Source organism: Halichoeres trimaculatus, unplaced genomic scaffold (genome assembly GCF_033239565.1).
Source record: "Halichoeres trimaculatus isolate MK-OKI-2021-1 unplaced genomic scaffold, fHalTri1.1 fHalTri1_scaffold_20, whole genome shotgun sequence".
Lineage (NCBI taxonomy): Eukaryota > Metazoa > Chordata > Actinopteri > Labriformes > Labridae > Halichoeres > Halichoeres trimaculatus.
Genome location: NW_027437198.1, coordinates 1,312,526 through 1,339,187, shown reverse-complemented (window position 1 = coordinate 1,339,187; position 26,662 = coordinate 1,312,526). Strand labels below are relative to the sequence as shown.

Below are 26,662 nucleotides of genomic sequence, written 5' to 3'. Positions count from 1 at the left end.
ATCTCCTTTTGAGCAGAGGCAGGACACTTGCCTTGGATTGGAAGGAAGTGGCTTCAGAGGCACTGCCTTCCAAGGCAAGGCAAGGCAAGGTACCTGGGCTTTGGGAAACAGCCCTAGACGTGCTGTAAATCAATCCGGTCCTGCTCGGCCCAATCAGGAAGTTTAGGAGTAGCATTTAGGAATAACCTAAATTGGTGCTTATAATCTTATTTCAAAGTTTGGGTTAGGATTAGACATATATCCAGAAGAGAGATTTTTTTCAAGATCACTCCGAAACTCCTCACAGGGACTTTGAATTGGGTGTTTAAGATGTTTGACAACACTCTTACTTTCTTCAACTGAATGTATAATACACAGAAACATTAACCTGTATGATACTTAAAGATCCATCCATCCATTTTATTAACCCCTATCCTGTTCAGGGTCGCGGGTGGCTGGAGCCTATCCCAGCTGTCATTGGGTGAGATGCGGGGTACTCCCTGGACTGGTTGCCATTCAATCAAAGGGCTGTGACACTTAAAGATTAGAAGATATCATTTTTCCCAACCGTGATACCGGGTTTTGCCTATGGATGTAGTCTCTGTGCCGTCACCCACCTGTTCCTGATAAATGAAGCCATCAGCGGATACAGGCTTTGAGCTGAGCTGTGTCTCTCATTGGACAATCTGACAATCCTGAAATCTTCTAAATCGCACAGTTAGAAGAAAATTACCTTCTACCACTGCTGTCAATAAAGACCCACAGTCACACTAGAAACACACTGTAAAAACACTCTTTATAAAAAAAACTTGTGACTGAAAACGACGTCGCTTATCAGAGGTCAGACCTCACTGGCTGTCTCCAGGCTTCACAGCAGAGTAAACCGCTCCAACACTGCCACCTGGTGCCTATCAACCTTTATTACCATGTATAGTTTACTTAACTAATTAAAAATGCTGACTTGTCTCATTTTTCCAAGAAAATCTGGTTCACAGACTTTCTCCTGAAAGCAGGAGAACGATCCAGTCTCTAAGTCCTCCCCTGGTTGCAAAAGTTGTCTGATTGTCTCAAAGCCGGTGTTCCATTTCCCCTCCTTAATAATACGTATGCAACATAAATGTAAGCACAAATCCTGTGACAGAGCATCTTACTCCTGGAGTGTTAGTGCTGGATCAAACCCTTCACAGAGCAGCAGGATGAGTCATTGTTAGAGTAAATCTGTGGCGTAATAAATTATTTCTCTCTCTTTAATTCCAAATGCTTCATTGTCCCAGAAAAACGCTCATCTTACTGCATCAAACCACATCCAAAGAACTGGTTTTATTTCACTGACTTTTCCCTCTGCTTTATTTCTGAACCGATATTTGAGTTTTTCCTTTTCCCTTGACTCCATTTCTGAAACTCTCGTGTAGTCGTCGGAGCACCCTGTCTCCTTCAACAAGCAGCAGGATAAATTTACTGAATGATGAGGTTAAATTATTTCATCTGCAGAAATATGCTGTTGTACTGAACAGTTTTATCTCTAAACTCAGTTCAAACTGTCCTGCAGCAGCTGTGAGATGAACTGTTTCTGTAACCACACAGTCAGCTCTGACACCACCCAGGTTTTTGTGACAATAAAAAAAAACCCCACAATGACCCACACACAATGAGTGTTCGGTAGGTGTGTTTTTATTTAAAACTTTGTTTTCAGGTGAGTGAGTCTCCATCATGAACAGAACAAAGAGGTGATCATCGTCACATCATCAGACTGTAACCAAAGAGCATCAGCTGACGGAGAACATTGGAGAACACAGAGTCTGTGGTGGTTCTGTTGGTGACGGACAGGGAAGGGTGGAGGGTGATGATGGGTGTTGATGAATGATGGCTGATCCTTCAGTCTGCAGCTGTTTTCTCCTGCAGACTCCTCTCTCCTCCTCCTCCTCTCACATGTTGGTGCTCATCCTGGTCTGACTGTTGGCTGGAGTCAGCTCTCCTTGACTGCCCTCTCTGGGAGGGGACTGCAGCAGGGGAAATGCAGGAGACACTCAATCAGTTTGATTGAAAATCAAATTTTATTTAAAAGTTATTTTTCAACCATCATTAGAGATTCTGAATTCTCACTTCCTCTCAGTACTATTCAGCTCACGTACAAAGACACCACGAGAAGCAGACCGATGTCTATTATCTTCAGTTGTCAGTTGTTACACTTGTTACATATATCTGCTCTCCATTAATTACTTCATAGTCAAATGAAGTCTTTCTAAAACCTGCGGTCATGTTTATTATTAAGTTGACCACAGATTTTAGAGTTACAAGCATAAAAAACACTTTCTTCTTCATTCAGGCAGAGCTTGATATTAACTTTTCTGCTCACCAGTCACTGTGGCCTGTGGTTAGCCAGAGTTACAAGCCAGTTTTGATGATGGATATTTATGTCTTAATATGATTAAAGCAGACCGTGACATGCTAAAGTTTACCTGAACTAGATTTATAACCTTTTTAAGTGTAAATGGCCCCTGTGCACACTCAAATCAAGACTGAAGAAATGTTTCACGTCACAGGTCATTATCAGGTATTCAGATCTGATCAGGTCGTTCTCCTTTTCTATGAAAACATGCAGACTATTATGACAAAGTCATAAAAGTAGTAGTTTATTATTACATAGAAAAGAAGTGGTGAGGGAGTAAAGGAGATAAACTAAACTAAATTTAAAATCCTAGCAATAGACACTGTCCCCTTAAAGGTTTATGTACAACAGTGATTCTGCCGTAATAAAGTACTATATTATCTGAGTTATAATTTACACCAGACTATAAGCCGCATCAGTCAAAAAATGTGTGATGAAGAGGAAAGCAACATTTATAGTTCACACTGAACTATAAGTGGTATTAATTCAGAATGATCTGGTTTGTTTAAAGTATTTCCAGAGTGAATTATTTACATACATAACTTCAATTAGTAGGTTTTTTTATATTACAAGGTTTACATATTTTCCCTACAGCATCTGCATCTTTCTCTATGTGGACTTCTCTCCGCCCCTCCCCTGCAAAGAACACGGGAGTGAACTTTTATTTCTCTTAATCACATTCACAGGCACTAAACACCAGGAGTTGTTCGGTGTCCAAGCCACAGACGGAGTCTCAGCTCCTGTCAGCAGCAACATCAGCAAAAGGCTTCATGAACAGACCAATGAGCTAACACTGTGTGCTCATGGGAGTTGTAGTGTCATAGTCTCACACTGTAACGGGTTTAGTATCTCAGATGCCCTTTCAGAAAACTATAACTAAATAATTCAACCTGCTAAAGTGGCTAGTAGGAGCTAGTTACCCACCACTGTTGAAATCCACCCGTATTTGGCAGGTTGGCGGGTGTTAATGTCAAGCCCTGCTTGTAAATATGTGATGTGTACCTTGACGTGGATCTGATTCCTCAGAACAGCAGCTCGAAGGATCATGGCTTTGGCTCGTCTCTGGAACTCTTTCCCCATCTGCAGAGATTTCTCGAACGTGGTGCTCCTTTGGTCCACATCCCGAGCGTACAGGATCTACACACACCAACACAGAGATCAACGCAGTTTTTAATGATGCAAACTAAAAAAAAGGACAAATATTTACATGTATATGTGTGTGTGTGTACCTTGCTGTGTGAGTCTATGCGTGCATTAATCAGTCCCTCCAGGATGAGCTGAGTGAGTTCGTCTTCCAGAGCAGCGACTGTGGTGTTGAAGGCCTGAGCCATCTTTGTCATGTCCGCTGATACGTATGGACTGAAATACTGAACACACATGCAGGCGTGCACACTGTTGTAATAACATTACTTGAAGGAGAAAGCTAAAATAAACATGGTGAGCTTATAGCGCACAGTCAGAAAACATGGATGTAGCCTTTGTTCTCTGAGTCTGACCTGGATAAGAGCTCTGTTCCTGATCTGGCTGTACAGGGTCTTGACATGAGGAGCGAGGTACATATCTAACAGGAGATTATCCTGGGGGAGAAATGTCACATGATCACGTCAGGTACTCCTGTAACGTGTACAGCTTCACTCTTCTTTAGTATAAACACAACATGTATTTAAACAGAGAGGTTCATGTTTTCACCTTCATCTCATCCAGCAGCTTCAGACAGGATGCGTACTTTGACTCATAAAACTTAAAGATGATGTCTCTGATCTGAGGCTCCAGCTCCAGGAATAACTTAAAAGAACTGATGATAAAATGAAAATAGGAGATAAAATTTTAAAATCCTTTACAAAGAGCAGTTTATAGTTATAATAAACTTCTACAGCTCCCTACCTGCTGGAGATGACGTTACGCTGCAGCTCCTGTCTGTCAAACGTGGCCAGAGCACACAGACCTCCATACACAGCTACATTACTGGGAGAGAGAAGCTGGACACACACACACACGCACACGCACACATCAGTGTGCTTTAGTATTAAATGAAAAACTATGAGATTAGACCATTAAAAGACTGATTCTGATTGGCTTTGGTCTGACTCTTTGAATCTTTACCTCAGTCAGGAACACTCATTGATTTTAACCATTTATTCCCAAATGGAAATACAGTTATAATTGGTGCTATCGGCTCTCCTTATCAATGTAATCCCCGATTAGCCACACAGCCCATTCTGGCTTTGCAAAGATCGCATGCATTTTAAAAACATATACATGTTAGTCTATGAATAAAATGCTGCCCTTCCACTGAGTCTCATCCAGAGAGAAAGGTGAACTGGGATTTACAGATTTAAGGATGGACTACTGGGCTGCCCAGACAAAAGCCCTGATTAGCTGGGTAAAAAAAACAAGGTGATGCCCACTGGATCAACATAGGAGAAGAACTCTCCCTACCTCCATAACCTCATAACCATTTATCAACAATACAAGCACATTTAGTCAAGCCAACATATGAAGTCTACAACACAATCAGGGATTGGAAGGTGTGAAAAAGTTCTGTGGAACCCTTGACAAAGTCTCTGGGCTTGCCCTTTATCCTCTAACCCAGAACTGCCAGCCCTGAATGAAGTCCCTGCAGACAAAATGGAAGGAAATGGTATTTACCTGTTCCGTAATTTGTTTAACAAAAAAAATACTTTAATCCTCTGCAGATTTAAAACCAGAATTTTATCAATAGATTTTTACAATGGTTTGTTGGACCATCAGACCTCTTCCCTGACCCCAACTCAAGAATAAATGGCAAAAAGATTTGAGATGTGATCTTAGCGAGGATCAGAGGGACGCTATGTGCCAGACTGTCTTTATTTCACTGTCCTATAACAGAATAAATGAAAAGAATTATCAGTTTATGCACAGGATGTACCCTATTCCACTCCACCTGAGTCAGATGTGTCCTGATTCACCCCCTAGATGTCATCACTGTAAACTGGGATAGTCATGCACATCTTTTGGGAATGCAGAAGGATGAAACACTTCTGGAGGGACATACATGACCTGACTGTCAAGGTCATCCGGACCTCACTAGACTGCAGACCTATATTTTATCTTTTTGGTACTGAACTGAACAAGACCCTGGATCTCTCACACACATAGAGGACTGCTATGATATCCTTCATAGCAAAGGAGTCTATTCTGCTAAACTGGAAACCACCCCCAGAGAGAAGATGTGCTTAAATCAGAGCCGTGTCGCTGGAGTGAGCTGTGATTGGTTGAGATGGATTGGAAACAGTAATTCAACCAGCAGCTGATAATATCTGAGATATGAAGTCTGTGTCCTGCTAAACTGAACACACAACTTAATTTCTTTTGGTATTCATAAGATATGAATCATAATGAAACCAGCTCTTAAATGAACAACTAGTTATTTTGACTTTCTACTACTTGTGCAGCAGGCATTGCTCAGAGGAATGTAAACTCAGAGTCAAAGTGCCCTCTGCTGGACTACAAGTGAAAATCTGATCAAAAGTCTTCATAACACCCACTCACTGATAAAGAGAAAAGGGCTCAAAGGAAAATTATCCTGGACTTTGAAACCAGCGGGCTACTTTTTGATGTTTATGTTATAATCTGACACAACAGCTGTTAAATAAGCTGCACATTTAATTTCCATAGCTTATTGTTTTGGATGCATTTAAACAGAAGAAGACAAATGAGAGAGGACTTTAAGTGAGAGTCATTGAAACACTTGCTGAGCTGCAGCGGATAAAAACAGCACTTACAGGATTTGTAACCATGTCACTCTCAGGGATGATTTAAATTACAAAGGCTAATAATGAAGGCTTGTGTTAGCTTTAACTCTTCATACACAGACAATGAAAAAAAGTCTTAAATGCCCTTTATTCTAAATCACTGCTTCTGGATACACCTGGACAAATATGTAGGGCTCACCTCTGGACAGTCACAGTGGTCAAAAGATGCCTGCAGGAAACATTTAGCAGCAGGTTTATATTTCCGAGAGGCCAACTCTGCCAGACCTGAAACACAAACACACAGATCACGTTTTTACAATGTCAGACACTAAATCTCCAAACAGTCTCAGTGACACAGCAGAGGATCAGTGTTGGTGAGCATCACAGAGCATGACACTGTCTTACCTGCAGCGCACTTTAACTTGGTGAGTACTGCCTGGTTTTGGCTGTCTCGCTCTCCTCTTTGCTACAAACAAAAGACAAATTTCATTAAACCCCTCCGAGTTCAGCTACATTCAAAAGTTGGATGAGCAGAGTAACCTCTGACCCCTGCAGGAGCAAGTGTTTGCCTCACCTCTGCTATCTCAGGTGTGGATTCTGCTTTGGTGACGTAGCTCAGCACATGGGACCAGTTCTGCAGGTAAACACTGACCTAGAGAGGGAGCACAGGAGGAGAATATTTTTATGTTTGCAGGAGGGGTTTTTCAGGAGTGAGTTTCTAATTAAGAAACGTGTCATGAATGCAAAATAAGCTGATCAGATGGAAACTACTGGAACAGAAAATTAAACCAGTGAAGCATAAAGAACTTTAGTGTCTAACTGCCGCAGTGATTTCCATCACAGGACGTGAGCATACCTTGATGACATTCAGACACATGTTGATGACGTGTTTAGCGCTCGTGCAGTAGTCTCGGGCTCTAGAATAACACTTAAGTGCATTACTGAGGTCACCACAGTCCAGGTAGTGATCGCCCAGGTCGTCATGGCCTCTCCTGTGGGGGGGGTGTAACATCAGGTCAGATTATGTTTTTGTGTCTCAATAAACTCTGCTGTGCTACTCAATAACTTGAATAAGCTCTAAATGAATTCGGGCCAATCCCATTGGTCACTCTTTCCTCCACCCTTACCCCTAAGTCCTCTGTTTAAAGGGCCAAGGGGAAGGGGTGACAACACATCTCTCAGAAACGAGAAGCCACTCGACTCCCACTACATCACCACCCCTAGTCCCTCTCCTGCAGTCATAAGCAGAGCAACTGTTTCTTCTCTTCCAAAGCAAACAGATTTTTACAAAGTGATGTTAAACTGATGTCAGATTAGGATGACACTCTCGCAGAAAACAGACTTCACTACCATCGATTGCATTACATGAGTGATGAGACAGCTAAGCAAGGAAAAGCTAACATTAAGCTAATGAAACAGTATTCAGAAGCTATATTATGCAGCTTCTGAATACTGTAACGTTAGCTTATCATAGCTCATGTAGCTAGTGCAGCTCCTGAATGCAGCTAATCTGTCTGATCCTTCATGAAATGCAGTTCATTGTAGAGAAGTCTGTCTGCTGTAAATCTGTCACCTAGGGGTGTGCCACATCATGCCGTCTACTATAGTACTGGTATAATTTTTTGACAATATAAATTTGTCATTTCACGATATTCACAGTGCAGAGGCGCAATGACGTATTACGCTCCCTGCTGTGTTCAAAACAACAATGGCAGAGAGTGAAAGTAGCACAGCAGTATCAACCTCATCCTCACTTGAGGATTTAGAGCCTAAAAGAGGAGCTACCTCACTGATGTGGAGGTGGTTTGGCTGACCTAAGAGCAGACATGCAGCAAAACACATTAAATGCAAAATGTGCAGGAGAACTATTACCACGAAGGGTGGCAACACCACAAACATGTTGCACCACCTAAAGCTGAAACAGCCAGATACAACCAGGCCATGAAGACATGTGAGGAGGGCCCGAAAGCTACATTATTATCTGTGAGACTTTTTGGCTCTACGACGGACTCGTGGTCGAGCCGAACGTCCAAACCCGATATCAGGATTACTAATTCACACGTAAAGCGTGAGCACCGCGCAGTTCTGTGAATTTTGGGCGCATGCCAATTGATTCTGGATGCGTCTCTGGAGCACAGCGCAGGACAGTGCAGGGCAGCGCCTGTACCCACCATCACAGGAGAACCACATGTTCCTGCTGGAATCCCACCCATGACGATGTACTTTCATGGTAATTAATTCCCATCCTAAACTTCAGCTCCTTCAGTCCATGCCTTCTCCTTTCTGTTGGTGTCTTTATAGAAAGAATGTGCTGTGTTTTATAGAATAATGAAGTTTTTCACCTGCAAGATTAACTTTTTCCTCCTCCAAAACGTCAGATACCCTCTAGTTTGTCTTTGTTTCATGGGCTGTGTAGCTCTTCCCCTTGTTCTTGTGGAGATTTGGGACACCACTTCACCAGACATGCACGCACAAAACCAAAGGCTAAAGTGCAGAATTGGGATTGGCCCGAAATCTCATGTCCCTCTTGTAAAACTCTTCCCTTCTTACCTGATGCTCTCTTTGATGGAGTTTCCCTTGTAGTTTTTCAGGTCAGTGTCCAGTTTCTCCAGTTTGAGCAGAGCCTTTTTCCTGGTTGATTCAGCCCAGGCTGAGTCCAAAGGGGGAGGGGCGGCCCCACCTTCAGGCACTGTGTCAGGTACACCCTGTGCTTCTCTGTATCCAGAAATAAAAAATAATAAACATCAAAGTATTATTCTGCATCAGAAATACAGTAATGTAGGGTTGCATCATCCTGCTTCAGTAGTAAGTGGAATAACATCTCCTACACGTTACAACAAGCTCTGAATAAGTGGTACAGTGGTTTAACAAACCAAAAGCTACGAGGCAGCAATCACACGGGGGGATTTTCTAAAAAAGGAATGTTATCTTTCAGTGTTTTACTGGTGTAGGAGTTAAAAAGCAGAGGCATGAAATCTGTTTCAAAGACAACAAATCAACAAGGAATCTGTAGTAAAAAAAAAAGAATCTGCCCAAACTAACAGCCAACAATTCATCATCGGCTTTGTTAACTCTCTCAGATGAGGTCTATTCAAAGTTTGTCTTAGTCAGATCAGACTCTGTCCTATCCGCAGTTTTACCGTGTGGCTTCTGTCAGTTTGCGGTGGATTTCCTCATATGTGTCGACATTAAAAGTTCTCTGGACAAAGGTGAGCGCCATTTTTAGAGCTTCCACTCTGAGCTGAGGACAGTGTTCAGCAATAAACTGCAGCCTCTCGATACGCATTAATCCACTGTAGCTGGTTGCATACTGCTCCAAGTCCTGGAGAGGGAAAAAAAAAAGGGGGGAGCGTAAGTCACCAAGCAGGTCCACAACAAAGATTGTTTTGACAGGCAGTTGAAATAAACAGGCAGTTGATATTACATGTATATTGTACAATTAGTACCACTGTAACAGACTCTTTTACGGCATTCAATCAATTAGCAAAGAATTACTGAGCTTCCGTCATCTTGATGTCTGTGTAACATGTTCATAAAACTCAGTAAGAAGTCATCTAGACAATCAGAGAAAAATCAAATATGATTCATGCCATCAAAAGTTTTTAGTATTGGCTAATGAAATCATCTAATCACTAAAGAGACGGTATAATACTTCATTGATATTAAGTAGCAATGCTAGATGTCTATACTGTGTGCAGATTTTTAAACCACAGCATATTAATTTGTTGTAAAAATACCTGAATCTGTCTGCAAACTATTCAAAACAGTCTTTTTCTAAAAAAATAAAAAAATGAAATAATAATAATAATAATAATAATAATAATAATAATAATAATAATAATAATAATAATAACACAAGATCTTCAAAAGACTCGCTCAAATGATGAGGTTATTGAATAACCCCTAAATGGTTAATGGCACATTAAAGTGATGGCCCTCAAACCTCGAAGTCTGCCCATAGCTATGCCCTGACAGGCCTCCAGAGGGCCGGAATATCAGAAGGAAAAGGGCCTGTGGAGAGGGGAGTCTTAAAGAGACAGCAGCTCAAAAGGAAACTTCTAAAAGACACACTGAAATAAGTGTTTTCCAAAATAGGCTCAAAAAGTAAAAAAGGAACTTTTGGAACCACAAATCATGTAAAGCTATTATGATACCCCCTCTTTAAAGTTATGTATCAACATTGTGAACAGACAACTGGAGCTTTCGCTTTAGCACCACACTGAAAGCAGCAAACCTGGTAGATCATAAACATCATGGGAAAAATTCTGCCACAGAGCTATCATTAAGATACTCATTGGATTCATGTTTGAATGAGTCGGTGTGTTTCAGGTTTACCAGTGTAGGGTTCTCCACAATGTAGTTCGTGTCTGGAGCATTCTGCTGATCCTCCTGAGGGTCTGCATCAATCTGCATTGGTTCCACAGACCCCTGACAAAAACGTGCAGCCAGTACAGAGGTGAGTAGGTATCATTATACAACATCCAACATTCAAATATGCTTGACAATTAAAAAAACATGTTGTGATCTTTGAATCATATGTTACACAGTGTAGTAAAATATTTGCTACTATAACTTAAAACTGCCTGGATCCTGGATTAATCAAAGGAAAGCTTCAGGAGCTGCTTTCTGTTGCCAATGGTAGTTACCATTGTGTTGGTTCATGGGATGGGCATTTCAAGTCAGAATACATTCATATGGGCATCAATGCTATTGTCCTGCAAAGAGGGTAAATAGTACAATGTGTGCTATCTTAACTAGGGAACAACAAGTAGCTACAGCAGTTCTTCAAATTTGTATGGAACAGTAAGTAAAACATGAGCATGATTAATTCATAAAGGTGGTTTGGTGTCACCACTGATATGATTTGGGCAGAGCTAGTGGCTTTTTGGACCCCTTTATGCTAATTCAGACAGGTGGTATGGCTATGTGAAGTGCTGCTCCTAATGTTTGACTCAGATTAGCTATTTGCTTTGTAAAAGACAAGACTTACATTAGATGAGATATTCTGACAATTCTGTGTCTTTGCATTTCACATAGTACTGTTAACTTTAGAAACAATGTTTCCCATAAAACAGAGCATAGCAAGGGAATCAGAAAGAATATCCCTAATAAACTAATTATCTGTTTTTCTTATTATGATACGATTTTCAATTCTTTTGCATCGGCAACTTGAAAGTAAAACATAAAACACTCAAAAAAACAGTCAGGAAAACCAAACAGGGTTAATAATATAATTATCTAAGAACATGTGGTTATTGGAGACAGAATAAATGACAAAAACAAAGTCAGAGCACAACCTCGGCCACCCCAGTCAAAATGTCTGGATGCGCCCCTGGTATCTGACACTTCTTCTGCTAATACTAGCTGTGTGCAAAGGCTTCCATGACAAACTGCTAACAACAGGAAGTTGACTTGTCACGGTCAGCATCATGTAGCATTGGTTTTCACTGACAAACTGACTTGTTTTGTTCTCCATCTCCTTGTTACTTTAGATAAAGAATCTAAGCAGCAAACCCTGCTCTACTAACCCTTTTAGCGCCGCTGTTGATGTGCATGTTGTTAGCCACCAGAGGCCTTCAATTAGCTTTCAGCCTCCAGAGCTAAACTCCACTTATATGATCTGTTTCTTTAGGTTTGGTCTGAACATCAACGGTTACGGGTAAACCAAACACATTACAGGAACTAGAAGACGGTTTCATATGTTTTTATTAATTCGGCGTTATTCAATGCAGTGAACAGTACTTGTGTTCATAAATACGACGCTAATTTCTGATCTCTGCCCTTCATTTTCATTACCAAGAAAAAAAAGGGACGTTCGGTACAACCAGTACCATTAGCAAAGAACACTCACCATTTACCTAATACATGACTTCGTTCTCAGAGTGTGGTGTACAGTCAAACATGATAATGTTCATTTATAAAGCATGAATGAAAGTCATAAAAATACACTAAATATGCATGTGCGTTACTTATTTAGGATAATGAACTGTGGCTAAGTTTGTGAAGCTAACCTAGCTATATAACTAGCGTAACAACACAGTCAGTGAGAATGCACCATGTTCAGTTTTCTGTACTTTTTTTCAAACAGTGTTAAGGCTTACCTGAAAGTTAAAGACCTGCACGGGTAAAGGCATCTCGTTTGATTATTGGCTCCGGTGTCGTTAGGTGAGGAAGAAATTTTTCATAAATATGTTTTTGTGAGCAGTCCGCAGACGGTGCGAGTTCTTGTTCTTTTATCTAAGCGACGGCTGACAAGTTTACTGGTGAGGCGTTGCTGCCACCTGCTGGACGAATGTGTGTATCGTGTGGAAATTATCCCGTCTGTAACAAATTTAAAAAAACCCGTAGGGCATTGAAGTAGAGTGGACGAAGATTTCTGATCAGAGACTTAAAAACGGGAATTTCATTTGTGCCTGTTTCGATGTCAGACCTAAGCCAATTAGTTGAAGTTCGATTTTTCTTGGAGATATTCATTTTCCAAAAAGGATATGTCAGGTCACTGTGTAGCATACAGAGAAAATAATAATAATGACTGAACTTTTTTTTTCAACTTCTTTTTTCAGACGGAAATGGACTTCCATATTCATCAGGCCATTTCATTACGATGACTTTCCAATTTTTTTGTTTGTTTTTTCTTTAACTTTTTGTGTTTTATTTTTTCACCAGGGGAAATTAAATTTTCTGGAATCGGGCTTCCATAGTTGAACTTGTCTTATCTTAAATAGATAAATAAAAAAGTGCAAATAGAAAAACATCGATATAATTGTCTGTGACACATGAGGAGTTGTGAGTGAATCCCTTCAAATCTCTGTCTGAGTCCTATGATGCCTAGCAGGCTGTTCCCCGACCTTCAGCTGCTCCTCACAATCCTCATTATCAAAGCTATTTATAGTCAATAAGATAACAGTCATACTCACTGTGACCTACTGGACCAACATATGGTGGTTCAGAGGGTGAACAGCAAAAATATTTTATGATACCATACATAAAAATATATAAAAAAATAAATAAATCATTTTTTTTCAGCCATCCCTCTGGATAAAAGAAACATGTCACTATCTGCCCCAAAAATATATGTAATTTAACAAAACACTATGCTTAGCTACTTTTGCTTTTTGTAATGTGTTGTATGAAAACGTTTACATGTTATGAAATGTTGCATTAAGAGGTTTTATTTTTATTTATTTTTTTTGTGACCTATTTTCACATTAAGAAACCAATTCCCGTCCGATGTCTTTGGTGTTCCGTGACTTTATTGCATGGAATAGAAATTCATGAGCTGACTTTCTGGACTACCGTATTTAAAAAAAAAAAAAAAAAAAAAAAAAAAAAAAAAAAGACATTTTCACAAAATAATGTATCAAATCATTCATTAATGTATTTCCCACCAATAATATTTTGTTTTTATTATGAAGCGCAAAGCTCGGAATTTAACATGTAGCAAATATAGTTTTAAAACATGACCGAAGTCAGTGACTGAACTCAATAACCCTCTCCTCTCCTCTCCACCCCTTCTCGTGAAGCTGCGTAACGTGCAGTGAGCGCGCGCAGTGGATGGTGTGGTGATGCGTGATGCAGTAGAGAGGCAGAGGAGGATTCTCGGGTCAGGTTGACACATTCTTGGTACTGTTGCAGATTGGCATTCTTTGATCTGTGACAGATTACCCAACAAATAATCGTTAATATTAAAACGACCCGCTGGACAGTACGAGGCGGCTGCGCGCGCACAGATGTGTCAGACTGCGGTAAAAACCGGCTGCTGCTGCACGAGCTCCGCTGTGACGAAACTTTAATTCATCCCGATGAGAGCTGGGACCAGCTCGTGCAGGGAAGACACAGGTAGACTCCATAAGAGCCTTGAAGACCCACATCCTTCATCCATCCATCATTTACCAGGGAGGAGGAGGAGGAGGAGGAGGGCGAGGACGATGAGGAGGCAGCACGTTCAGCTCCAGTTCTGCTCGATCTCGGTGTGAGCAGCAGTCCCATCTCTGTGTGGACCGGCTCAGACCCCCTGCAGGTTTGACAGCGTTCTGCTCGGCTAGGGATCCATTTAAAACGGATTCGTCTTTCTCATGGGACAAGACCAGGACCAGCACTGCGCCGAGAATCATCACCGAGGACCCTCAGAGAACCGATCCAACGGAGAGGATCTGGACCCAGATCGGGAGCGGAGATATGAGAAGCTGTTCAGACAGCTGGACCTGAACAATGACGGCAGAGTGGACATCAACGAGCTACGGATCGGACTGGCTGCTCGGGGTCTTCACCAGGGGGAGGCGGAGGAGGTGAGGCACGGAGCGGCCTGGTTAAGATTGGGGAAGTCCGGGTCAGACCAGGACAGATGCACACACAGGTTGGATTACTCAGTGTCATTCACAGGGTCAGCGGCGTCAGCAGAAAGACTCGACGTGACGCAGAGATATGTTAATACTGAAAGGCTAAAAAAAACCTGTCAGTTCGCGATAATGCTGAAAAAACATTTCAAATAGGGTCAGATTCACATTACAAACCAGTTACTTTCAGATTAAACTTTGTGTGTGTGTGTGTGTGTGTGTGTGTGTGTGTGTGTGTGTGTGTGTGTGTTTACTTACTCAATGTGTCAGTTTATTCTTCACATCATGTTATTCCCCTAGATTTAATCTACACTTGAATCTGTTTGGGTTTCCCAGGTTTAAAAATGTTGAATGATAAAAAACATGTTTCAAACTTTCAAAGAGCCTGTGAAGAGATTTTTAGTGTGCTTGAAAAGTCCCCTTTCCAGATATGTACCTGATAGTAATCTACACTTTAATCCACACTATCAGCACCAATATAGATTATTTCTAAATGCTACTTCTTAGCTTCTGATCGGGTCAAGCAGGAACAGATTGGTTTATGGCACTTCTCAATGACAACAGCACACTAACTGATGAAGTTTGGTAGAGAGAAGAGAGATATGTGTTTTTCTATGCTGAAAACGATTTCTGTGATTAATTTTGTAGTGATGGTGGACACTGGAGCCTATAACTGTCACACAGAAAACAGACAAAAGAGCAGAAGAAAGATAAACAGGAGAGAGATAGAGCACCTGCTAAAGGCTAACACACGAGCTAAAGGCTAAAACCCAGGTTAATCTGTTTGTGCTAATGTTGACTCCAACCCACAGTCAGCAGTTATTCTGCTGTGGTGTGTTCAAACTTGGGAGTCAGCAATAAAATGAAGAGCCAGGTTACGTTAGCTCTGCTTGGTGAGGTTGGAGTTGGTAGATGAGCTCTGGTAGGACAGAGCCAGGAGTTACAGACACGTCTCAGAGCACCGGGCTGTGAGTTGAGCTAAATAGAGCCGGCTACTAAACTACGCTACAAACTGACAAAGTTTATTTATTGTCACATTTCAAAGCGTAGCTCTACCTAACTGTTGACAAATACCTTACCTCGTGGAGTTAGATCTGGTAAAAAGTTGACTTGAACAAAGAAAAGTAGAGTTAAAAAGAAAATCTGATCTCCATTCATTTCACGTTGTTTAGAGTGACATCTTCACCAGGCCAAAAGGTGGCACTGCAGTCCAATAAAACAGATTTTTGTAACGCATCTTTGGGTAACATTCTTTGAGATGAATATATATGTATATAAAGACTTTCTACAACACTTTTAGGGGAACCAGAGAAATCGATTTCGGGTTTGGCGTGTAAATGCTTTCTAGAGATCATCTTTGAACTAGTCTGAGGGATTCCTGTTATGTTTCTGTCACCTGTGGAGAGCCAGCTCAGAAGGTTGTCACTAAAATCATCAAGTCTTATCAGAAATTAACACCTGCAATATGACACCCCCTATTCTGAGCCCTACAAGAAGAGTGAGCGTCCCTACAGTCCACACAGTTTCTTTGAGTGAGTTTACAGGGAAACCTTCTCATCACAGTGAAACACTCCTGTGCTACCAGCAGGCTGGATTTAAAGCTGATCAATAAGGAATGAGATCAGTGTGTGTTTCACCCCATTTCTTTATTACAACACAGCACACAGAGCTCTATAAAACACTGCAGCTTCTGGTTTATTTGCAGGCTGCATACATAAAAGTGCGATTTAAGCCAGAATCCAGGTGAAAGATAACCCCAGGATATGTGAACAAACTCGATGGACAAGTCTCAGATTTTTGTAAAGCTAGAAAAGCTCGGAGGGAGTAATTGAATTTGCACAGCAGGTTCCATCATAATGGTTCTTTGAGAGCTGCAGGAAGTCCTCCCACTGTGAAAGTGTGATACAGGATCAAGTTTCTGTTACTGAGCTGATGACCGGGTTTTATTTTTAATGACACTGACAGTCAGAGGCATCGTCAAACGCTGTGGAGGAAAAAACCCTCATCTCTCTTTATATTTATACACTTTCCTCTTCAAACATCTCATCACAAAAAAAAAATCTGATGGTACCGTCGTTTAGCAGAACATGAATCAGCCCCCTGCAGGTGTTTCTGTCCTCCATGTGTCCTCTTTCTGTCGCCATTTAAAGACAGTGTGTCCCACTTTTATTGTAAGTATGTGTGTGTGTGTGTGTGTGTGTGTGTGTGTGTGTGTGTGTGTGTGTGTGTGTGTGTGTGCGTGTGTGTGTGTGCGTGTGTGTGTGTGTGTGTGTCTGTGTGTGTGTCTGTGTGTGTGTCTGTGTGTGTGTGTGTGTGTGTGTGTGTGTGTGTGTGTATGTTTCATTGACTATAACTGTAGAACTTGCAACTTCATCACCTCTCATTGTAACAGCTATTAGTAGAAGGAGCTCTGAATCTATTGGCTTCACTTCTGAAGAGTGCCAAACTCCTGTTTCCAAAATTAAAACGTGTGTAAAATTGCGAATTTCCACGAGTGTCCACTTGAAACTGGCTGTCACCAGGGATTTCATCTCACTGGTTCTTTTAAAAGATTTGATGGGACTTCTCATGATGAAAGGCGTGCAGTTTATGGTGAGGAGGCTGAACGCTCTGCCTCTTTGCTTTTCAGAATCACTCTTTTCAAAGGTCCTGGTGTGCAATTAGAGAAGTTTCACTCCTCCAACATGGGGTGAAACAAGATAAGGCCTTCTCTCCTGTAAACCTTAATGTGGGCTGAAGCCAGTCTAAAAAATGTAAGTCTGTTTTGAAAATAAAGATAATCTGTTTATGCAGGACCACAGAATTAGACCAAGACAAACTTCATTTACACTGAAAAACAACACATTGCCTCTAAAAATATCAAGTGAACCAAACTCATTTTTCATCTAAAAGTCATTGCAATTATTATTTTTATTATTATTTTAAAAGTAATGGTGTTTAAAAGGTGAAAAATTGGAAAAACTTAATTTTTCTGAGTTGGGTCTACATAGAAAAATGAAGTTATTATCAAGATGTTTTTATGTGATTATTCACTTAAATTAGCCCTGATCTACTTCATCCAAGTAGGCAAGTCCACATACACCATGAAAAAGGACTTTTAATCAGTTTTTCTATTTAAATTTTTTGGCTAACTCAAACTCCATACTTTGAAGTTCAGGTTTCTATTGTATCTTTCTGTATCAGATCAGTTTTTCAAATTTGTTGCGACCTTGATGTAATATTTTGATGTAGGTGAAAACATATCAGTTTAGTGTCTGTTTGAATTGTGCGTCTGACCGTTGTCCCCACACTGAAAAAAACAAACTGTAGGTCCAACTTGATAAAACTGTTTCAAACACACAAATAGTTTGTTTTAAATAACATTATTTATGTTGAACTAACACAATTGGTTAAAGTCACATGTTTGGTTTGATTCATTTGGTTTCATGATGTACAGGGGGAACAGGCTATGCTTCACACACACACACATACACACACACACACACACATATATATATATATATATATATATATATATATATATATATATATATATATATATATATATATATATATATATATATATATATATATATTCACATATATATGCTAATATGCATAATATGCTTCACATGGCACAGACCGACTGCCTGTGCCCTCACTCACCATTACTAAATGCTGTCACAACAAAGAGTTAAATCAGTGCAGATAAAACTAGAAAAAAATAATGTTTTGAAAAATTGAGTTTCCATATTTTTTCTTTAAAGCTCAACTTGTGTTTTTCAGTGTACCATTTCAAGGGTCCTCTCTCTTGGACTCTTCAGTCTGTCAGGTTCTCACAGGTTAAAAGAACAGAACCATTCAGACTGGTATTCACTAATGAACTGCCAACACTTCTCTGACCGTGGAGGACTCTTATGTGAGAAGAGTTCACAGCAGATAAGTACTAAGAGGGGCTCAGACTACGGCGCAATGCACACTCCGTGGGACTGTTGCTTACTGCTGCTGGGTTGCAAAAGTTGTGCTTTTTTTTCTCTTAACTTCAATTCAGATTTACAATGTTTACATTTACAGCACTATACACTGCTGCCAGAACGAGCACTGATAAGCTGCAGGTTCCTCGGTGAAGGGGCTGAGCTGACCAACGTCTCCTGTGGTTCATATGCTAACATTTACAAGTACCTCATCAATGCCACTTAAAAAACTACCCCCCAGATGCTCCACTGCTGCCAAAGAGTGACCTAAAGACAGAAATGTTTTTCTTTACTTAGCATCTACCTACAAATTCCTCAGTGGAGGTGTAAGGATGTGTTTTTCCAGTCTTTTAAGAACAGGATCCAGTGGGTTTTTTTCCTGTCTCTCTCTGTCTCTCTGTGCTCATGAAGACAGGACTGGATCAGGTCTGCAGGTAAGAAAGGATTCATCCTGAATTGCAGCACAGAGCACAAAGCTTCACTTTCTATTCTCACCTGTGAACCCCGTTGACCCTACACATCCTGACCCTCCTTAACACCACACCACCTACAAGTACACAAACTTATTCATATGGAAGGCCAAGTGAGACATTATTTACCCAAACCACTGTCTTTTTCAGCTGGTTGAATTAAAGTGTAGCATGTAACCCTGTTTAAAACCTTGCAATACTGCATTTCCATGATGAATGATAATGAAGATGATTTTTTAATGTGGTCAAAAATGCTGCTTTATACACTGTTTTTAGTCATCACTTGCGTTTTTTTTACTTGGGATGGAATGGTTTATGAAAAAAATTTAACGGTTTGGTTTACCTGACTCAGTTCGGGGTATGTATGTCGTTCAGTTCATGTTTTCCTTTTTTTAAATTTGTTTTATGACTCAGTCAGGAGTGTGTGTAGCTCTGATCATAGGCATATGCAACACAAGGTAATGGAGTACAGTGGGACAGCTGAAGAGTGGAGAAGTTAGAGGGGTTAGAGGATTTGCCAGTGCCATTTTATCCTTCTGCTGTCTGAGCTTCAGCTTGATCTCTGATGACCGCGACCGAGCCAACTTAGCCACTTTGTCACTGTATTCAATGACTTTTAAGACCTCTCTAGCAACTTTTTTCTAAAAAGCAATACTAGCAACTTTTCTGAAGTTAGGAGACTCTGACATTAAAGCATGTTAAAATCACGACAACGGTTTCAGGATGAAACGCAAAATTGTTTGCATTGTTGTGTTTCGGCTGCCTGTTAGTAAAAAATAACAAAAACAAAACAAAACGGAAACAGCATTTTAGCTAACCTAAAACACGAACTTTTGAAAAACGTCCCCCAGAGTGGAATTTTCCTGAAATGCTGCCGCCTCTGTTTCTGTGTCAACAGTAAGCCGACGTTTTCAGTGGGAACGCTGACGTCACACTCCGCTATGCACCAGTGCATTGAATGGGTCCAACAGTACCATTGTTACGATCACCGTGGTGATCTACCGTGTTGAGCATGTGCTGCTGAATCTGATGAATCTGTGACTGTCTTTAACTAAATGAGCATCTGTTGCTTCACTTCTGCTCTTAGCATTCACCAACACACCAGATGATCGGCCCAACTCTACTTCAGTGGAGATCTACCAAAAGCCACTCCTGGACAAGCGCCACCCACAGGCCTGACATGCTTGCTACAGCGTTTTCAGGCCCTCAGCTTTGCCGTATAAACGCAGATTTATTCGCTGTGTTTTGCGTTTTTGGGTGAAACATTGTGTAAACAGTGCCGTACTCTCCTAAATGAGCTGCAGGTGCTGCCATGAGTCACTTCCCCTATCCAAAACATGGACAGGTATCTCTCCTACAGAGTCCCTGAAATTTACATGCAAATTGATTGTTGTGCAAATTAGGTGATGCTGTCGTTTAGCAACTTAAAGCAACTTGTGTGACAGCCAATGGAGGCTGTCCTTACTGAGGAGTTGGCATTTTGACAGTAGAAATGTCTCACCAGCTTTAACTATGTTTCAAAGAGCAAACTGCCTCTTTCTTTCAGGTTTTACATGAGTGCACATGACATAACTGATAAAAAAACTGTAACAGTGGTTTGTTGAGATCTATGGTATTCTGGGCTGCTAAAAACAACAACAACAGTTTACACCACACTGAACTGAACCCAAAACCATGATAAGATCTGAACCATGGACCATGGACTGTTCCATCCTTCATTTTTAGACTGAAAAAACCTGTTCAAGGTATTGCGTTAACAGAACTTGTACATTCATAATGAGTTGTGGCGGCATTAACATGTCACAGCATCATAGTTTGTCCCTGTCACCTCAGTTTGTTGACTTTAAAAGCAGCAGTTTTGATGGTAAAATAATTTAGAGCTAATTTTTTAGTCTACTCTGTTTTTAGAAGCAACATTTCGGTCAAATAAAATAAAATAAATAAAAGCAAAGCCAGATTTTCCAGAGGGGGAATGATTTGTAAAGACTGAATGATGTCTATTTTGACTTCCTTTTCCTTTGCACACTTTGACCAGTTGTACCTGACTCATCCTCTCCTAACCTGTTGTTATTGCTAACCCTGTGTTGATCCCTGCTCAGTGAGCACCAGGCTGCCTCTAGCCGTATGTGTGCCCCCTGCTGAGTGACTGAAAGGCCCACTCTGCTTCATTACAGATCGTCCTGGAGAGTGACATGAATCATGACGGACTGCTGGACTTCCAGGAGTTCTCTCAGTACCTGCAGGCTCATGAGAAGAGACTGCTGCTCATGTTCCACAGCCTGGACCGCAACAATGACGGTGAGGGTGAGCTAAGGCTCACAGTAGCTACCTGTGTGGAGGTCAAAGAGACAGGTGTTGTTGCTATGTTAAGTTTGAACCTGTTTTTGTTTTGCAGGTCGGATTGATGTGGGAGAGATCCAGCACTCTCTGCACCAACTGGGAGTCAAAGTCAGTCTGGAGCAGGCCTCCAAAATACTCCAAAGGTAAAAAGAGAGCTTATGAGAGAAGAGGAGGAGAAGGAGAATGAGCCGAGAAAAAAACAAAAAAACAAAACATGTGGTTTAGCTCCATGACCACAGACTTTAAAATTTGGGAGCTGATTTGATAGACTTTGAAAAAACATGAAGTATGCCCACTTATCCATCCACTTTATTCCTTCAGTAAGCATTTTCCTAATGACTTTAATTATCTTAAGATTTAGTTGGGCTTGTGAAGCCGCTGAGGATCTGGGTGGACGACACGTGATGTGATAAATGACAAGTTGCTGTCACAGTGACCCGTCAACCAAAACAGGGGCAACTCTCATTCATAAATACTCTTTTCCTCATCAAAGTAGCCAGACAGTGGTGCTCAGATTACCAGGGCTTACAGAGGCCTCACAACTTAAAGGGGCAGTCTGTAGAAGTTTTGAGCATTTGAGGTTTTTTTGAACCAGGCTGTAAATATGTCTATTTCCGCTGTGAAAACGTCTTTTTTTGGCTGGGTTTAACCTCCTGTGGCTCTGGAGCCAGCCTCAAACAGACACTGGAGAAACAGAGTTTAGCACTTCAGCATCATCTCATATTTTTAGACCAGAGGTTGCTGCCTGACCTGGAAGTCAGGATGTTGTTGTTGTTGAAGAAGAAGAGAGAGAATATTTATGTTTTTTGTTGTTCTGACATGAAGAATTAGTATTTAGAGTATTTTCTGATGGAGAATCACAAATACATCACATGAGTGAAAATCATCACATTTTGGTCCAAAAAGATCAGGAAGGGATGAAGTGAATGTTCCATGTAGGTAGAATTCTAATTTCCATGCAGAGGGAGTGGGGTGGGGTGGGGGGTTCTTGACTCTGGCCACATCCACTTCTTGGACTCATTGCACAACTACACCAACAGTGTAACAGCTCAACATGTCTTTGTGTAAGGGATCTAACATGTCTGTTTAGTCTGAACTCTTTCTGTCTCTCAGTATGGACAAAGACGGCACAATGACCATCGACTGGATTGAATGGCGAGATCACTTCCTTTTTAACCCTTTCCACAACATGGAGGAGATCGTGCACCACTGGAAACATTCTCATGTGAGTCACATGCCACCCTGATGTGTTCTCACTGCAGTGATAACACTCTGACAGGGTGTAGTTTTGCTGTTCCAACAGATGTTTGATATCGGAGAACAACTGACTGTACCTGATGAGTTCTCGGAGAAGGAGCGGCGGTCTGGTTTGGTATGGAGGCAGCTGGTTGCTGGAGCAATGGCAGGGGCTGTGTCCAGGACTGGAACGGCTCCTCTGGACCGCCTAAAGGTCTTTCTGCAGGTTGGTCCACAGTTAGATTTCATTTGTCTGCTTCCAGTCCATATTAAAAGTCATCTGGGGACCCTTTCCATGAACAGGTCTGGACTTGACTCTGATAATCCACAGGAGCAGCACTGACTCACTGAGATCAGTGTTAAAGAGCTGCAGGAGTTTGTCTACAATGTCTCAGCCAAACTACAAAATCAGCTGTGTCACAGATTCACATGTAATCCTAACAGCTGGATTGTGTAATGATCTATGTTTTTATGTTACTCTGCTGTGTCAAACACTTGAGTGGCTTATAGAAAATTGCAAAGCTGTAACAACAAATCCTCTCCTTCTTGTTGACACTTTGGCAAAAACTGTGATGATGTACCAGAAAAAGGACCCAAAAAGCAGGACTCAGGGGACAGACAAACAGTCCAAAGTTCCTGTATCACAATCACAAGCCCTATTTGCATGAGACTAGTTTCACCTGGGGACCTCTGATAATTTGTTATAACTGAAAGACTTTGGTGTTTTTAATGCAATGAGAATCGACCATGCCCATAATTTGTGAAGAAAAAACTCCAGGGCAAATCACAGACCATGTTTCAGACACACAATTCTTTACTTAATGCTGGAGCTGCCGGACCTTATGTCAACTAGTCTGCTGCAGCTATCTTAGCTTTGTAGATGTTAACAGCTCACCAAGAAAACTCTGGTTCAGAATTTTCAGCTTAAAGTTTGACTGAAGAACTAAACACACAAAGAAATGTACATCACTCTCTCACGGCAGATTCCTATTCAGTACATTAGACTTGGTATAAATCTCCTTATTTACCAAAAACGATATAAACAAAATAGCGCTAGCTTGATGCTAACATATGTGGGAAATTGCATTGATATGCTAGCAGTTAGCATACATTGGTATAACTTTGGCTTCAAAATAGAATTTCAACTTTCATCACAAAGAAAAAGCATTGAAATTACTCTTAGTCAAAATCCTGAAAACTCCAAATGTGCTGGCTCATAGCTGGATCATAACTACAGCAACGTTCCAAACAACTTAAACAACTGCTGATCTGCAATCCGTGACCCACAACAAAACAGTAAATCAACATCTTGTGACAAGGAGATAAAGGTTTATCTGAAGGCTGAAATGTAAAATCTCTGTTTTTTCTTTGGCCCAACAAAACCTCCACCTAACTGAAGTCATCCCACTTGACCTGTCTGTCTGTCTGTCAGGTACATGGCTCCTCGTCCAAAAGGGGGAACCTGTGGTCTGGATTGAAGGGGATGGTCATGGAGGGGGGTGTGGCCTCACTGTGGAGGGGAAACGGCATCAACGTCCTGAAGATCGCTCCTGAATCTGCCATCAAGTTTATGGCCTATGAACAGGTCAGTGAAATCTCATCATCCAATCAGAAAGTCTCTTTACTAGTTATACTTTTTGTCATCAGTGCCCCTGTGTTAGGTAACATGACGGAAAATAAACTCTGTTAATGTAACTCATTCTGCTTCATGCATCGGTTCTCTTTTTCCTAATTCATTCTTCTTCCTTCTTCTCTGTCTGTAGATAAAGTACGTGATCCGGGGCAGCAAAGAAGGGGGCACTCTGAGGGTTCAGGAGAGATTCATCGCTGGTTCTCTGGCCGGAGCGACAGCACAAACTATCATCTACCCCATGGAGGTTAGTCTGAAATCGTAAAGGCCGCTTTCTTCCCATCATACTGGAGCTCAAACATTTTCTTATTTTAACCAATGATTTCTAATAGCTTCTTAAAAGAGGCGGTTTCCTATGTGGTCTTGTTAAAATCGGTCCTTCAACTCTCCAGTGAGTGATTCATTCCCTCTTCTGTCTCCTGTTCAGGTGCTAAAGACTCGTCTGACTCTGAGGAAGACAGGTCAGTACTCAGGTATGGCTGATTGTGCCCGACAGATCCTGAGAACGGAGGGAGTTCGAGCATTTTACAGAGGATATCTGCCCAACACAATCGGTATCATCCCTTACGCCGGCATCGACCTGGCCGTGTATGAGGTGAGTCTGTGTTTAGATAATCCAAAATTGAAGCAGCCATATAATCAGCTGAATCTTTCCAAAGCTGCCAGAAAGTCTCAAAAACTTTTTGTATTTTAATTTTTGTAATGTGTCTTTTTCTGTTTGTTCCAAACCACTCTTTGTCAGACTCTAAAGAACGCCTGGCTGCAGAGGTTCTGTGTGGATTCTGCTGATCCTGGAGTTCTGGTTCTGCTTGGTTGTGGGACCATCTCCAGCACCTGTGGGCAGCTGGCATCGTATCCACTGGCTCTAATCAGGACTCGCATGCAGGCACAAGGTGAGGCAGACTAGAGGTACATCAGCCCCATTTCCACCAAGTGGTCTGGTTTGGATCAGTATGGTTTGGTACAGGTTGGATCAGTTAAGCCTGATTCTGTTGATGTTTCCACAACCAACTGTACCCTTCTTGGTGGGCGGCGTGAAAGCTGGATGCCAATACCAGCGTCCGTTTCCAGCGTGACACAGCGTAACCCGTGACACAGTAAACAAAGAGCAACGATGAAGACGCCCAGCAACTCGTCTTCTTTGTGATTGGCATGGGGCTCTTTGATACAAAGAACAACCAAGCTTTGTGTCAGAGAAGGCTGTGAGCCGCCAGGAGAAATACAGCAGCCACTGTCACACAGGAAGTGACGATTCTTTCCACCAATCAGCAGACTGCTGTGTTTCTGTCATGTCTGGCGCCTCAACAGAAGGGTAACAAAAAGTGGGTCATTTCGGGTTAATCATTGGTAACACCTGCCGTACCAAGATGACCCAAATTGGTGGAAACGGGGCTTTACACCGACTGGCATGGGATCTTTCTTTGTCTCACCCTCTCTGTTCCTCTGGTTCCAGCTATCTCGGAAGGTAAACCCAAGCTCACCATGGTGGGACAGTTCAGACACATCATGGCTCATGAAGGTGTCCCGGGACTCTACAGGGGAATCACTCCTAACTTCCTCAAAGTCATCCCTGCTGTCAGTATCTCGTACGTGGTGTACGAGCACATGAAGAAGGTGCTGGGGGTCAGATATTAGAACGAGAATACGAGGGGAGGTCAGGCTGCTGTGGCTGGAGGTGGAGCAGGAGAGGTTATTATGGTTTCCTGTGAGGGAGGAGAAGCATTTAACAGACTGTTCTGACGATTCTGCTCCATCAAGACTGAGTCATTTAGAGGTTTGTGGATGAATTAGTTCATTTATTGACACTGAGGAAGAAAACTAGCATTTCTAGCGAAGCAGAAGAGCATTCTCTCTCTGTGTTTCTGAAATTATACCAGCAGCTTCACTCCAAAGTCAACACCTGACATACGACAGAAACAGATGCTTTTTAGAGGGGTGTGTGGACAGGCATAGTTCCTCACTGAAGAAAATATATTCAAGCCATAGATTAAATCATTTTCAATATAGTTTGATTATTAAAAAGAGCTTCTATCCTTCTTTGACTTTACTTTTTAACCACAAGGGGGCACCAGCTTTTTTGATTGAGTTAATTTTGATCAAATTGAGTTGCAATGAGGTTGATCAGATCACCTGGTGTTTTCAGACCTGTTCACAGGTCTCAATCCAATCAGTTCATTCCCAGTGCAAATTAGACATACAGACAATCAGAGCAGCGCAGCAGAAAATCCTTTTATTGTACAGAACACATAACTTCAGTTCATTTCAAAGCACCGCAAAGCAGATTTGAAGAGGCTGTGAGGAGTTTCTGGATGATCATGAAAAAGTCTCCCTTCTAAATACATGCCTAATCTTAACCCACTCTTTAAAATGAGTTTATCAGCACCAAACATGCTACTTCTTAGCTTCACCATTGGGTCAAGCAGGAGCAGATTGATTTGCAGCACGTCTAAGTCTCTGTGACAACACCACGCCAGCTGATGAAGTTTAGCAGAGTGAAGAGAGATCTGTGTTTTTCTTTGCTGAAAACAATGTCTGTGATTAATTTTGTAGTGATGGTGGTCACTGGAGCCTGACTGTCAGACAGAAAAAGGACAG

General features: G+C 41.4%; 2 protein-coding genes across 2 annotated transcripts in view; one reads left to right on the top strand and one right to left on the bottom strand.

Moving 5' to 3' along the window:
* Positions 1 to 1,634: 1,634 nt before the first annotated feature.
* gps1 (G protein pathway suppressor 1) lies at positions 1,635 to 12,390 on the bottom strand. Its single transcript, XM_074697302.1, has 14 exons — positions 12,204 to 12,390; positions 10,438 to 10,530; positions 9,243 to 9,424; positions 8,653 to 8,817; positions 6,959 to 7,094; positions 6,677 to 6,754; positions 6,508 to 6,568; positions 6,302 to 6,387; positions 4,253 to 4,347; positions 4,058 to 4,163; positions 3,865 to 3,945; positions 3,598 to 3,735; positions 3,371 to 3,505; positions 1,635 to 1,979 (listed from the first exon to the last, which is right to left on the bottom strand). The coding sequence occupies exons 1-14, from the start codon at positions 12,234 to 12,236 to the stop codon at positions 1,905 to 1,907; spliced, it is 1,464 nt and encodes a 487-aa protein (XP_074553403.1). The 5' UTR covers positions 12,237 to 12,390; the 3' UTR covers positions 1,635 to 1,904.
* A 1,243-nt stretch (positions 12,391 to 13,633) lies between these two features.
* Positions 13,634 to 26,662, top strand: part of LOC141809782 (mitochondrial adenyl nucleotide antiporter SLC25A23-like) — a 16,050-nt gene continuing 3,021 nt past the window's right edge. Inside the window, exons 1-10 of the mRNA XM_074696971.1 lie at positions 13,634 to 14,390; positions 21,036 to 21,159; positions 21,257 to 21,344; positions 22,315 to 22,426; positions 22,505 to 22,663; positions 23,870 to 24,022; positions 24,201 to 24,314; positions 24,495 to 24,662; positions 24,810 to 24,960; positions 25,521 to 26,662. The exon at positions 25,521 to 26,662 is cut by the window's right edge and continues 3,021 nt beyond it. Of these exons, the coding sequence (XP_074553072.1) occupies positions 14,178 to 14,390; positions 21,036 to 21,159; positions 21,257 to 21,344; positions 22,315 to 22,426; positions 22,505 to 22,663; positions 23,870 to 24,022; positions 24,201 to 24,314; positions 24,495 to 24,662; positions 24,810 to 24,960; positions 25,521 to 25,702 (1,464 nt within the window). The 5' untranslated portion in view covers positions 13,634 to 14,177 and the 3' untranslated portion in view covers positions 25,703 to 26,662. The remainder of the gene's footprint in view (positions 14,391 to 21,035; positions 21,160 to 21,256; positions 21,345 to 22,314; positions 22,427 to 22,504; positions 22,664 to 23,869; positions 24,023 to 24,200; positions 24,315 to 24,494; positions 24,663 to 24,809; positions 24,961 to 25,520) is intronic.